Below are 12,885 nucleotides of genomic sequence, written 5' to 3'. Positions count from 1 at the left end.
ACCCCCGCCGGAGCACGCGCCCCTCTCGGGCTCAGGGTCTAAAGCCCCCGCAGGACGAGCCCCTGCCGGGCGCAGGTTCTAAACGAGGCCCGCCGCCACACGCGCCGCTGCCGGGCTCTAAAGCCGACCCCAGGCGGCAGCGCGCCGAGCGGAAGGGGGTAGAAGTGGGAGGGGGCGGGAGTAAACGAGGGGGGGCGTGTCTTCTGGCCTGGCCCCGCCCCCTCCCTCCGCTCTCAGTCCTGGAGCGCCGCTAGGCTGCCAGAGGGACGCAGCCACCTGCTCGGTGCTGAGCTGCTGGCAGAGCCGCCGCGCGCCTGCCTGGAAAGTTACCGAGCCGCCCGCGCGGGGAAGCCAGGAGCCGAGAGGGGAAGCCGCCGCCGCCCCGGGAGGAGGAGGAGGAGGAGCAGAGCCCCGCGGCCAGGCGGGATGATGGAGACCCCGGCGGCCGCCGCCTCCTGCTCCGGCCTCCCGCTGCTCTGCCTGCTGCTGCTCGCTGCCCTCTGCCTGCGGCCAGGTGAGCGCGGCGCGCTGGGGCTGGGGCTGGGCGGCGGGCGGCTGTCACCTGCCCGCCTCTCCCCGGGTGCAGCGCTGCCCTCGTCGCGCGCAACTTTAGGGAGCAGCCGGGGGAGGGGTGAGCCGCCCCCTGCGGCTCTGTCCCGCTGCCTCTTCCTCTTTTCCAGCCACACCCCCCCCTTGGGGGAGGGAGGGCGTGGGGTGCTTCCTCCTTCTGGCGTAGGGAGGGGGGGTGAGGGAGGTGTCGGTGTGTCCTCCCCCTCTCCCGCTTTGGGGGGCGATCAGTGGCGCTTTTTCAGTGTCGGGGAGTGGGGTGTTGTCCCCTCTTTACGAAATGGCTCCCCCTACCCCCCCCCCCCGGCTCTGGTCATGTCGGGTCTCTTTGCTTGCGAGCATTACATCTGCCCCTTCGCGGTGAGAGCCGCGCGTGTCTGTGCCCAGGGAAGCAAAGCGATGACAAAGAGCGGGTCCCACTTCCCCCGGCTTCTCTGACGCTGGGCTGTCGGGGAGTATTGCCTGGCTGGTTGTGCTGTGAGAACCTGCATAGCCTGCTGCTTTCCGTCTGTGCCACTCACCGCTTCCCTCCAGAGCGAGCCCTCCGCCAGATTTAGCTGGACTGAAAGACTCCCGGGGGAGAAGGGACACGGTGATCGGGGTGGGCTTCCACCTTCCTTGCAAAGTTGCTTTTCTGGTTGCGCCTGAGCTAGTGGGAGGAGGTGACCTCACCGGCAGTTATAAGGGAGGCTAAAGAGGTGAGAGTAAACTGCGACGAGCCGGTTTGGGGGGAGGAGGTTGGTGCTATTCTGTCCAGACCATTACGTCTTCCTAAAAATGAGAAATGCAATCGGATGGGAAAGAATGCAAAACAAAAAACACCGGGTTTTGCATGTAGCTAGTTACGCTTTCTGTTTTCATTGCACGTCTGTCTGAGCGACAGCCTTAAACTTTCCAACAGCGGTAGCTCGCCCCTTAAAAACAACGTGTCATTGGGTCTGTTTCCTCCTTTTGTACACAAACGGCTGGATTGCTGCGGTCTCTCTCGGCTTTTCCCCCGCGCTAGTACCGAAGTCGGTCTTCCTCTTAGACAGTGGTTCCGCCGTTGAAATTCGTCTCAAGTTTCCCCCACGCGGTGTATGTGACACCTTATTTTCGATACGGACTAATAAAGGCACCCCCTCCTAGGGGTTGTATTAGTAGCAGAATATGCAACTCTGAACGGATGCCACTGATTAGTAATATCAACATTAACAAATATGCCACCAGCGAGTAACCCGCTGTTGCCTTTAGATGGCTTCTCTTGAAATGTTGCCGGCTTGAAATAGGGAAACAAGGGACGCGATTATTCATGGGGATACATTGTATGCGGTCTGTTCTTTGCATCTCTTTTTCAAGGGTGTGATCGAAACCCGGGGGATAGTCCAGTGTCAGAGTCCTGATCGAAACTTCCATAGCAGCTAAATACTTTGATCGGACCTGGCTGTGTGAATGAGGTTGAGGGGTTGCCACATTAGAGTCAGTTCAGAGTCTGGGTATTCCGCCTGGTTAGTGTTTAACAGGTGTTTGATTAGATTGAGATGACAAATCAGTTTCATGTGTGTAAATATCCCCTCTGAGCTTTTTTTAAGGCATTAGGGAAGTAGGAACACAGGGGAAACGTTAACATTCTCTTTAACTGTCTTGGCTGGGAGGTGTTTATTCTCATTTTGTCAATATTAAACATGAAAACTGAAGTCTAAGGAAAAGCTGTAAAGTGTGTGTTCTGCATTCAAGGTAGAGAGTAAAAAGAAAAGGAGTACTTGTGGCACCTAGGAGAGTAACCAATTTATTTGAGCATAAGCTTTCGTGAGTACTCCTTTTCTTTTTGCGGATACAAACTAACACGGCTGCTACTCTGAAACCTGAAAGGTAGAGAGTGTCTCATTATTCTTGTAGAAAGAGCGTCAGCCTGTGGTGACATTTTGTATTGCTTTAAGAAACAGCCTTTCTTTTGTGTACTTGCATTTACAGCAGTCAAGAGGTTAGGGAAGCGTTGCCCTGGAGTCACTGTGTTTTCAGGACTAGACTCTACACTCTGGTTTGCTCTCCAGTTACCTATTTATGCCTAATACTCCATACAGGAAATGGAAAACAAGAATAATACACTTCAGTATAATATTATTTCTCTTACATTATTTTCATATTTGTCTACTGTTAATTTCCTAAGGTGAAACAAGTAGCTAAACAAAGGCAGCAATGTATAATCTTAATAGAAGTCCTGTTTTTAAATGAGTGTAGCAAGCTATCCTTCGAAAACAAAATGTTGAACTATATTGCAGTTTTCTGCCTTAGTAAATCATTAAACACTGTATTTAATGATTGCCAGTGTTTAAGTAGCAATGGTATAAAGCTTATTGGGAAACCCAATTGCTCTTTGACTAAGAGAGACTCTCCAGGCATGATTGAGAATGATGCTCACCTTGTCTCTTGTGCTTTATTGGAGAGTAGGCTAAAACTCTGAAAGGGACAGAGACAGGTGTATGTCCCTAACATTGAGGTGCCTCATATCATCCTATTGGGAAAATTTTCGATTCAGAATGGTCTTTTCTGGTGTTTTAAGAAAAAGTACATCATGCCATCAGCAAGAATTTTTTTAATTGCCCTAATAATATTTAAGCTATTCTTATTCCCTCTTCTGTTGTCTCATAGCATCCATTAACCCGCAGATACTCTACCTGCAGAATTATACTGATGCTGGTAATGCTGCATGGAAAATGACCAAGTGCTGTCTAAACAGGTTAAAGTTGTTATCCACTTCTCTAGTTTGCTGTGCTTTTCTGCCTCTCTTCCTTCCTCCCCCCTCCCCCCCCAGTTCACTTTAACTCAGTTTGAAACACAAGTAGATACATGTGGGTTTGTGGTTGGGGAAAGATGGGATCAAAATTGGTAGGAAAAAGCTTAGCTCCCCTTCTTTCAGGATTGAAATACTAAATCTACTTAATTTCTAGTTTATTTTTAAAACAGTAACTTAGTTTGAACACTTTTTAAAAAGCTTTTATAGCTGTAAAATTGTTTTGCCATTTTTGCTAGCATTTTGGTATTTCTATTTGTTATCCTCAACCACTTTATTGTTTTACTGTTCCTAACAATAAATTACCCTGCATGGTCCAGTTATTGTGTACTGCACCATCAAAGTAATCTGACTCTTGGAAGCGCCCAAATCAAGTTGGCACATGCATTAGTGTAAATATGCGGATGTGTAAGATTAAAAAACCCTATCTGTTTTTTTATGTGGTGTTTATAAACCTTCCATGAATATTTAAATTAATGCTGATCCTTATCAGTATTTAAACTTTATTCTTTATGGAATAAACTGTGTTATGGGACAGACTGCTTCCTTCTTTACCAAACACTAATTATTTAATATTTCTGCTTGGTCCTGTCTACCTGATGTTTGTTAAATAAGTTTTCTAATCTGAAATGGCATTTTTGTGTTGTAATTTTAAAAAAAAATCCCAATATTTTCATTTAAGTGACATAGGTCCCATAATAATTTTGAGTTCACTTCAGTCTTCACGGTCTTTTCTTTTCTTTTTTCTGGCAGATGATAATGTGGTTTGTTTGTTTGAGGCTGGATTCTGTAGAAATTATGGTCTGTTAACAAAATGCATTTGATAATACACTGTATGAGTTCCTGCTCATATGATTATTCCAAAATTAATTTCTGATCTTATTCTTCTACAGTGTCTTTCCCTTTTCTTTTACTAGGCCAGTATGAACTTCAGATTTTAGGACTGAAGTCTCAAACTCCCAGTGGAGTAGAGATTCAGTTGTATGCACTGTGTGTGTGTGTGTGAGGGGGGGGATTATTTATTTATTTTTTTAGCTGAATACACACATCTAACTAGCTCATCAAAAATTAGCAGTCACTCATTACATTTGGAAACTGTTTGTCTGGTTTAAAAACTCATAATTATTTTTATGCTTTGGGATGACCAGAAGAGCAAGCTAGAAAATCTCTTGGGAGGCTCTTTTTAGAAGAGTTTGGCAGTAACTTTGGGGATTCTCCTTTTTTGAGGGTTTTTGTTTGACAGGATAGGAGATGACCCTAGAAATCACTCATGTAATCAGAGCAATCTGTGAACTTTGTGATTGAGGGGAAAACAAAGTACCTCTTTCCGGTGTATATGGCATTTCAGACCCAACCTTTGCTTTTGTTCTATTGGAGGAAAAACTCCATTATATCCATATTAATAAATATTTTCTTGACACATCTCAACTACTTCAAGGGTACATCATTTCCCCCCCCTCCCCCCCAAAACCCCTAAAGAATAGCAGCTTTTATTTTTTAACACCTCATATTCCTTTTGCCCAAAAGCCTTCCCTCACATTTAAACTTGGTCCACAGTAATACCATAAGCTGTCTGGTTTGCATCAAGAGTATTGATTGGCTTCTCTCATTCTAAAATTTGGGAGAAACCTCTGAACACTTTAACATGATATGCATGAAAGGAAAAACAATTAAATATTTTGCACCTTACATAGGCAAGAGTGATTTATATCCTTTCTATTTTATCATGAAGATGAAACTTTTTGAAAAACAATGTCTTAATATGGGTTGAATGATTTTTCCAGCTCACCTGTGTTAGATGCTGCAAGAACTGACCATGTTGCCAGATCTGGTTACAATATAGAACAGAAGTTTCCAACATGGTTAAAATAAATCTTGTTCTTGTAGTGTAGACAGCACTGAAAAAAGTGATAATTTTGCTCACCAATCATACTAGCGCGCAATCCAGGCACACAGTTAAACGGCACTTAACTCCCATCAACATTACCAGACTGAATAGTGTTAATTGTGTCAGAAGCTAAAATGTTGTGACTGGATTCCCTAACATATAGCCTTTTTTTATGTATGTGGTATCTTACATCTTTTATAGTTTTATAAATCATATTGCAGCCATTTTATTGTATGGTGAGCTCCTGTCTTTAGTGGGATTAGAAAGGTACCAACATTGTTTCTAGAAACATATTGTTTTGAAACTGTGTTCAGCCCTACTCAAGAATCTTCATCATCAGGGTTAACACAGGGGGTATTTATTGTGGTGATAGGACTGTTTTTAACAAGTTGTAGTGTATATGTAAACCATGAGCCCAATCCTGTGAGAGAACAGAGCATCACAAGTGAGTTGCCAAGTGTCCTCACCTCTCTTTGACTCAAACAAAAAAAAAGCTTGTACATAATTATAATCAAGTGAAAGCTTTTTCAAAAATAGCAAGTACTGTAGATTGTGATTAGAACTTACTAGAGATTTGACTGGTACCCTTCTCTCCTCCTCCTCCCTCCCCCCCATCTCCCCCAAGGAGCTGAGCGAGCACCTGTGCCTCCTATTAAGTCCAGGTGAATTATTGGGCACTTAGTGCCTCTGAAAATCAGGCTTTAACTTTTTAAATATTCTAACTTGTCACACTACTTGTATTTAAATATGTATTTTAATGGTAAAATCTTTCTGAAATGTATAGTATAAACTTGCAAATGAGTTTGTTGCTTCCCTGGGGCAAGGGATGGTAGTAAATTGGCTATCCTGAATATATATCCGTGCTATTAGCACACATACCAACAACCAGATAATGTTAATTTCACTGAGAGTGGCTTAATCTGCACTCAACTCTACCTTGGTTGGATGTTAATCTAGTACTCTGATGTGGTGGTTCTTTGAGGAACGTCTGCCTAGTCTGAGATTAAGTTGCTTTTCTTATCATACATGTAAGTCTCCAGAACAGCACATCGGTATCTATTTATTTAAACAAGCCCCACATCTGTTCAGCTGGTATTTCCTTCACTGATAAGAAACGTGCCTCTTTTGTAAAGGAAGTGATATATTGGTGAAGAGACTGGTAGAGCTGCAGGGTCTGATTTGGGGGTTATCATAGTTTATAAGTATTTGAAATGTCTTCAGTAAATTTAGCTAAAAGAATAGTAAGCTGCTCTCATGTTAACAAGCAAAAACATGTATTTTGTTTGTTTCAGCAGTCCTTGACTGTTTAGTGAAATGAAGTAATCTATATATCCATGTTAACTATTCTCAGTTTGTTCATACTAATACAGTAAATATTTTTGCACAAGGAAAACCCTTACTAACTACAAATGAGGTTTGTAAAATGCATTGTTTTAATTCAATTTAGCAGTTTTTGCTAGCTAAATGAGGATGTTACTTAAGTTTGGCCCTTACTATGAAAAGCACTTAAACATGTATTTAGCTCCCAGTGACTTGAAAACTTTCCTGAGTACAGAACCTTTCCTGAATCAGGTCTTTAAAGAATTATCACAGGAATTCTAGAGAGCATGATGGCTCTGAACACCTGCTGCTTCCATTAGTCTCAGCAGATGCTGTGGGTGCTCATACCTCCAATAATCAGGTATAAGCTGAAAATCTTGATTAGAAAGTTTTATAAAAACGTATATACAGTGGTTCTGACAACAGCATGACTTTTAAACATGAGATTTTGCCAGTTAATTCAATAGAGGGAACTCCACTACCTTATTGTTAAAAGCAGCGTTATTTGTATGTTTGTACTTCTGCATCAGACCTCTGGTTTCCATGTGAAAATTACATTAAGCATCCACAATTTTTTTTTTAAGAGTGAAAAGTTTTATGGGAGCAAATTCATGCTTCAAATACTGCTTTGGACAGCCAGCAGTATCGGTAGGCATCAACAGTGTGCCTGGTGCTGTACAAGACACAGAGGAAGACGATAATCTCCACGTCAAGGAGTTTACCAGTGCAGTCTAAACTGAGAAACAAACCCAGTGCTCTGAGAGGTGCCGAGAATGGTTCTTTTTCTTGATGGTTAGGAAGTGGCCCTTTTTACTGAATTGGATCTGCCTGAGTGGACTTTATGGATGAAAAGAGTTTTAAGGAGGGATTTCATTGAAGAAGCGGTGGTTACCTCTACACTAGAATGGCAATGGAACACCAGGTGCAGGTTGTTGCAAGAAGTAAGGTACAAAGAGGTATTGGTGGTTGAAGGATAACATGGGAGTGATTACACAAGATTTTTTTGTTGGGGCATGAAGAGGTTAGAAATAAGCTTTTGTTTTGCTTTATCAAACAAAGTTTTAACTTTAAATAACAATTTTGCAGTTACTTCTTTTAGATTACAAAGGGAAATTCAAATGGTTATGCTATTGAGAATCCCAGTTCTGTTTAAGAGGTGATTAGGCGAAATTTTACTTTATTTTTTTGCATGTTAGTAAGATCTGCCTGTTTAATTTGGAAATACGTATTCTAGAGAAAAGGAGTACTTGTGGCACCTTAGAGACTAACCAATTTATTTGAGCATGAGCTTTCGTGAGCTACAGCTCACTTCATCAGATGTTTACCGTGGAAACTGCAGCAGACTTTATATACACACAGAAATCATGAAACAATACCTCCTCCCACCCCACTGTCCTGCTGGTAATAGCTTATCTAAAGTGATCAACAGGTGGGCCATTTCCAGCACAAATCCAGGTTTTCTCACCCTCCACCCCCCCACACAAATTCACTCTCCTGCTGGTGCTAGCCCATCCAAAGTGACAACTCTTTACATAATCAAGTCGGGCTATTTCCTGCATAGATCAAGGTTTTCTCACATCCCCCCCACCCCCATACACACACAAACTCACTCTCCTGCTGGTAATAGCTCATCTAAACTGACCATTCTCCAGGTTTAAATCCAAGTTAAACCAGAACATCTGGGGGGGGGGTAGGAAAAAACAAGAGGAAACAGGCTACCTTGCATAATGACTTAGCCACTCCCAGTCTCTATTTAAGCCTAAATTAATAGTATCCAATTTGCAAATGAATTCCAATTCAGCAGTTTCTCGCTGGAGTCTGGATTTGAAGTTTTTTTGTTTTAAGATAGCGACCTTCATGTCTGTGATTGCGTGACCAGAGAGATTGAAGTGTTCTCCGACTGGTTTATGAATGTTATAATTCTTGACATCTGATTTGTGTCCATTTATTCTTTTACGTAGAGACTGTCCAGTTTGACCAATGTACATGGCAGAGGGGCATTGCTGGCACATGATGGCATAGATCACATTGGTGGATGTGCAGGTGAACGAGCCTCTGATAGTGTGGCTGAAACCTGTCAGTATTCTAGAGAGTTGTATTAAATACAAGAAACAGGTAATTACTCTGCAAATCCAGATATGGGAGCTAGAAAGAACTTCTGTGTAAGAGATTTTTATAGTGTTCATCACCATAGTATCTTTGGGCTAATTATGGAGAGTTGTTAGGGATCACCCCTCTTTAATAAAATTTTCTTTTAATTCAGGGTGTCTTATTAAATTGTGTACTTGGAGTAAATTCACTAGTGAACTCAATGTTTCTCTGTTTTCATTCTAAGAATAGCATGCAATCAGTGAATGCTGGCCAAGTGTCTTTTCCAGTTAGTCAATAATAATTTGCTGTGTTTTTTAATTTGTTTTCAGTTGAACAAAAATGGAAGTAACTGTATTTGTTTTTAAAATATTATAATTTTCTGTAACTTATAGACAACTAGAATTAAATCCTTTTTCAAGTATATAACCATATCATATTAAATACTTATTCCTTTCGGTGCTTGGAATGCTTAAATAAGGATGGGAAAGTGTAAAGCACCATTGCTTCCAAGACTCCAGAGTTATAAAACTGGAAATATGTGGGTGTGGAGCCTTAAAATTCCATTTATCCCATAGGCAACAAGTGATTTATTATTTTCCAGGAAGGCAGTGTTAGAATTCATCCTGCAGGGCAGGTGAAATTCTAAGGCTCCAGGACTGCATGAAGCTTGAGATGTTGAGAAATGACAAAGGTTAGGTGGTGCAGTTCAGCCTAGTAAAAACTAATGGTTAGGTAACAATTCATATTAGAAAAAGCATTTGGGATTTTTGTTTTGTTTAGAAAAGATGTCTCATTCTGATATCTGAGTATCCAAAATTGAGATCAAAGTGTTGGACAGTTGGCTAGGAGCACTGTGGGGTTGGGTGGTGGGTTGCTCCGCTCCCCACCCCAGTGTTTTGGTTTTGGTTGATTGTGCAGTGAGGATTGTCTTTCTGTGTGACTTTTTTTTTTTTTTTTTTTTTTTACATTATTCCCAATGAACAAAATGCCTTGCCGTGTCTGAAAGCTTTTTACAGACTTTCATGGTAGCCAGAAACAGCATTTTTTTTTCTTCTTCTTCTGGGCTCTATATCATTTATTCCAAATGAAGACACAATTTTCTATTGGTAAATTCTAATTGATTTAGAGACTAGAGATAATCTTAATGGCCTTTACCAATGGACGTACAGTCTGTCATTTTATAATTGGAGAAAAAACACTGACTATTTACACCAGCATTTTTACAGTTGAATCCATGAGGTGGATCCCAAATGAGCAACTTTAAATCCTTGGATTCCTCAGTCTTGGTGCTGAATGCCAGCTTTTTAAGTTGAATAACTGCATGTATGCATGCATATATGAAGAAAAGTGGTAAGGTAAAACAGTTAGCTTATCTACTGTTAAAGTTCAAATGAATCTGAATACAATATTATGCGACTTGCTTCCCCATTACTAAACTGGAGACTTCATTCAGTCCCTGCTAACTTTGTCCCACTTTGTTGGTGAAGACAAAAGAACAGGCAGGCTGGAAGAGAGAATGAAAAACATTTGCCACTCCCAGGTGATAGCTTGCAAATCATACAAGGGGAATAATCTCTCAAATTTGTGTGCAATGCTGAGGTTTTTTCTATTTGACTGAAATGTTCAGTTCTCAGACTATTGCATAATTGTTTTTAATCTTAGACTGTCTGGGGTGATACAGTAGCTACCATAATATTGACTCATGACAGTACCAGTTTGTACCATCTAGCCACATTCCAAACCGTAGTTTTGTTGCACAAATAATAGAAGAAATTTTCTGGAATATAAAGTTTATTCTGCAGGTACTCTTTACAGTTTAAATATACATTATCTAAGCAAAGAATATATACTAGTTTATTATTTGAGCATTAAATTAGCAGAAATACATTCTTCCATTATGGATATATAGGTTACCTAACACACTAATGTGTTATATAGGTTGCCTTTTTTTCTCCCTTCCTTTTTCTTTCAAGTGGCTTAAAGATTCAATAGGAATTACTTACCAAGTTCTCACAATGACCCCTGTTACAGAGGCCATTATTTTCTTTAGGATAACTGCCAGCTGATTTACCTTAACTTCACTCACTCTGGTAGCCTTGAATGACAGGAAATGACAGTCCTTGCTTTCCTATAGACATCTAGCCCCCAGTCAGACAGTGTACAGTACTCTGCACTGGCAGACTCCATGCCCATGCAGAGCTGGTTGGACTTAATTGGAGCTTTTGTGTATGCAGGATTGAAGTTTAGGTAACAAAGTAAAAATGTTAGTGTTTATATAGATTTATTCGTGAGATCCTTCTGTGTTCCTTTCAGTGCTGAGAAGCACTGAATCCTATGATTATTTAAAATTTTAGTCCACTTAAAAGAGGGCGAACAAACTTCAAAAACTAATAAATAATATCTATCTGCTCTAAAAGAAAATGGTCTCCATATCATGATTGCCTCTTCCCCCGACAGTCCTGTGAGTCCTAGAGAGTCCTGTGCTGTCATAGAGAGGATTGTGGAAGGAAATTTTCCATCGCTAGTCTCCGTGGAATGTTGCATTTTGACCAGTTCACCCTTTCTAGTGGAGGGAGTTCGTGATTCTCTGAAGTTTTCTTGCTGTACAGCTCCTGGGACTATTGGAGGGCTTTTTTGAGCAGCGTACATCCTTCTCTGGAAGTTTCCAAAGGTGATTTCTGAGCAATTGCCCTTCTGTCCGAAGGGTGTTACATGGAGTACTGCAGGGGTCCTCTTGTCACCCTTCCTGTTTGTGTACATGAGGTTGCTAGAGTTAGTTAGCATAGGGGTTGCAGCATAGTAGTATGCTGATGATACACAGCTCCCTGTTTCCATTACATCAGAGCCGGCTGTTGCAGTGGAAAGAATAACCCACTGTGATTTTTTTTTTTTTATTATTCTCCATGAAATGAGTGATCTGGCGGAGTCTTAATTCAGTCAGGACTGAAGGGTGGGTGGGTTGGTTGGTTTGTTGGGGGAAGTATCCAGGAGTGCTATCAAGGGTGATATTTGCACCCCTAGTAGATGAAGAGCATCCATCATTTGCAACACCGCTTCACAATCTTGTTTTATTAGATTCAGGGCTGCTTTAAGTGTAACCAGAAGGCTTGTTTTTCAATCTGGTTAGAAGTGATTCTTGCTACCATGATGTGTACATTTGGCTGTTGAGACTATACTTTTGTAATATGTTTTGTATGGGCTGCACATTAAGACTACATACAAGGTAAAGTTTGTGCAGAAAGTGATCACCTGATTATTGAGCAGTACATGTGTCTTTACCTACAATTAAAAGGCTTGCTGGTATAGCTTCCTTGTGTGGATGGAGTTTATACCTGAAAAAAAGTCATATTGCCTGTATAGCTTGTACAAAGTTTCCTCGGCAACATAAGCTAGTCTTTTTGCCAGTATAACTGAATCTACACTAGGGCTTTTGGTGGCATAGCTATGTTGGCAAAAAACACCCCTGACCAAGGTATCTGAGTCAACAGTGTGCCCTTGTTGCCAAGAAGGCCAATGGCATTTTGGGATGTATATGTAGGGGTGTTGCCAACAGATCGAGGGACGTGATCGTTCCCCTCTATTCGACATTGGTGAGGCCTCATCTGGAGTACTGTGTCCAGTTTTGGGCCCCATACTACAAGGAGGATGTGGAAAAATTGGAAAGAGTCCAGCGGAGGGCAACAAAAATTATTTTTAAGGTCAGGCTTGACAAAGCCCTGGCTGGGATGATTTAGTTGGGGATTGGTCCTGCTTTGAGCAGGGGGTTGGATTAGATGACCTCCTGAGGTCTCTTCTAACCCTAATATTCTATGATTACAAAAGAGCAGATAACACCAGCACTCCTGCCGCTATGCAGGTTGTTTATGGCTTTGAGTGAAATTTAAGGTGTTTGTTTTATCTTATAAAGCCCTAAATAGTTTGAGGTGGTCACCTGAATGGTTGCTTCTCCTCCTGTGAGATGCTGCCAGTTTGAATGGCAGAGATGCTCAAGGTGGATTTTCTTTCAGTTAGAGGCAAGGGGGCAGGATGCTCTCCATGAGGGTTCCTGTTCTCTAGAATTCTGTTCCCTCCTTGATCTGCCAGAATCTGCATTTGTTAACCTTCAGGACATACCACACAACCCAACTTTTCTTAAGACCTTGAGGGATGTCAGGGATTCATCGAATGAGGCCTGGCATTTGAAGGAGGATTTGGAGCATGTTTTGTGATGTGGGTTTTGCCTTCTGTTTTTGTGATAGTCTCCAAG

General features: G+C 41.7%; 1 protein-coding gene across 2 annotated transcripts in view; it reads left to right on the top strand.

The window, feature by feature from the left end:
* The first annotated feature begins 239 nt into the window (after positions 1 to 239).
* ALCAM (activated leukocyte cell adhesion molecule) overlaps positions 240 to 12,885 on the top strand; it is a 165,719-nt gene continuing 153,073 nt past the window's right edge. For both annotated transcript variants that reach the window (XM_073306619.1, XM_073306611.1), the window contains exon 1: positions 240 to 514. In XM_073306619.1, coding sequence (XP_073162720.1) covers positions 427 to 514 — 88 coding nt within the window. In that variant the 5' untranslated portion in view covers positions 240 to 426. The remainder of the gene's footprint in view (positions 515 to 12,885) is intronic.

Source organism: Lepidochelys kempii, chromosome 1 (assembly GCF_965140285.1).
Source record: "Lepidochelys kempii isolate rLepKem1 chromosome 1, rLepKem1.hap1, whole genome shotgun sequence".
NCBI lineage: Eukaryota > Metazoa > Chordata > Testudines > Cheloniidae > Lepidochelys > Lepidochelys kempii.
This window is presented reverse-complemented; position numbering and strand designations above follow the sequence as displayed.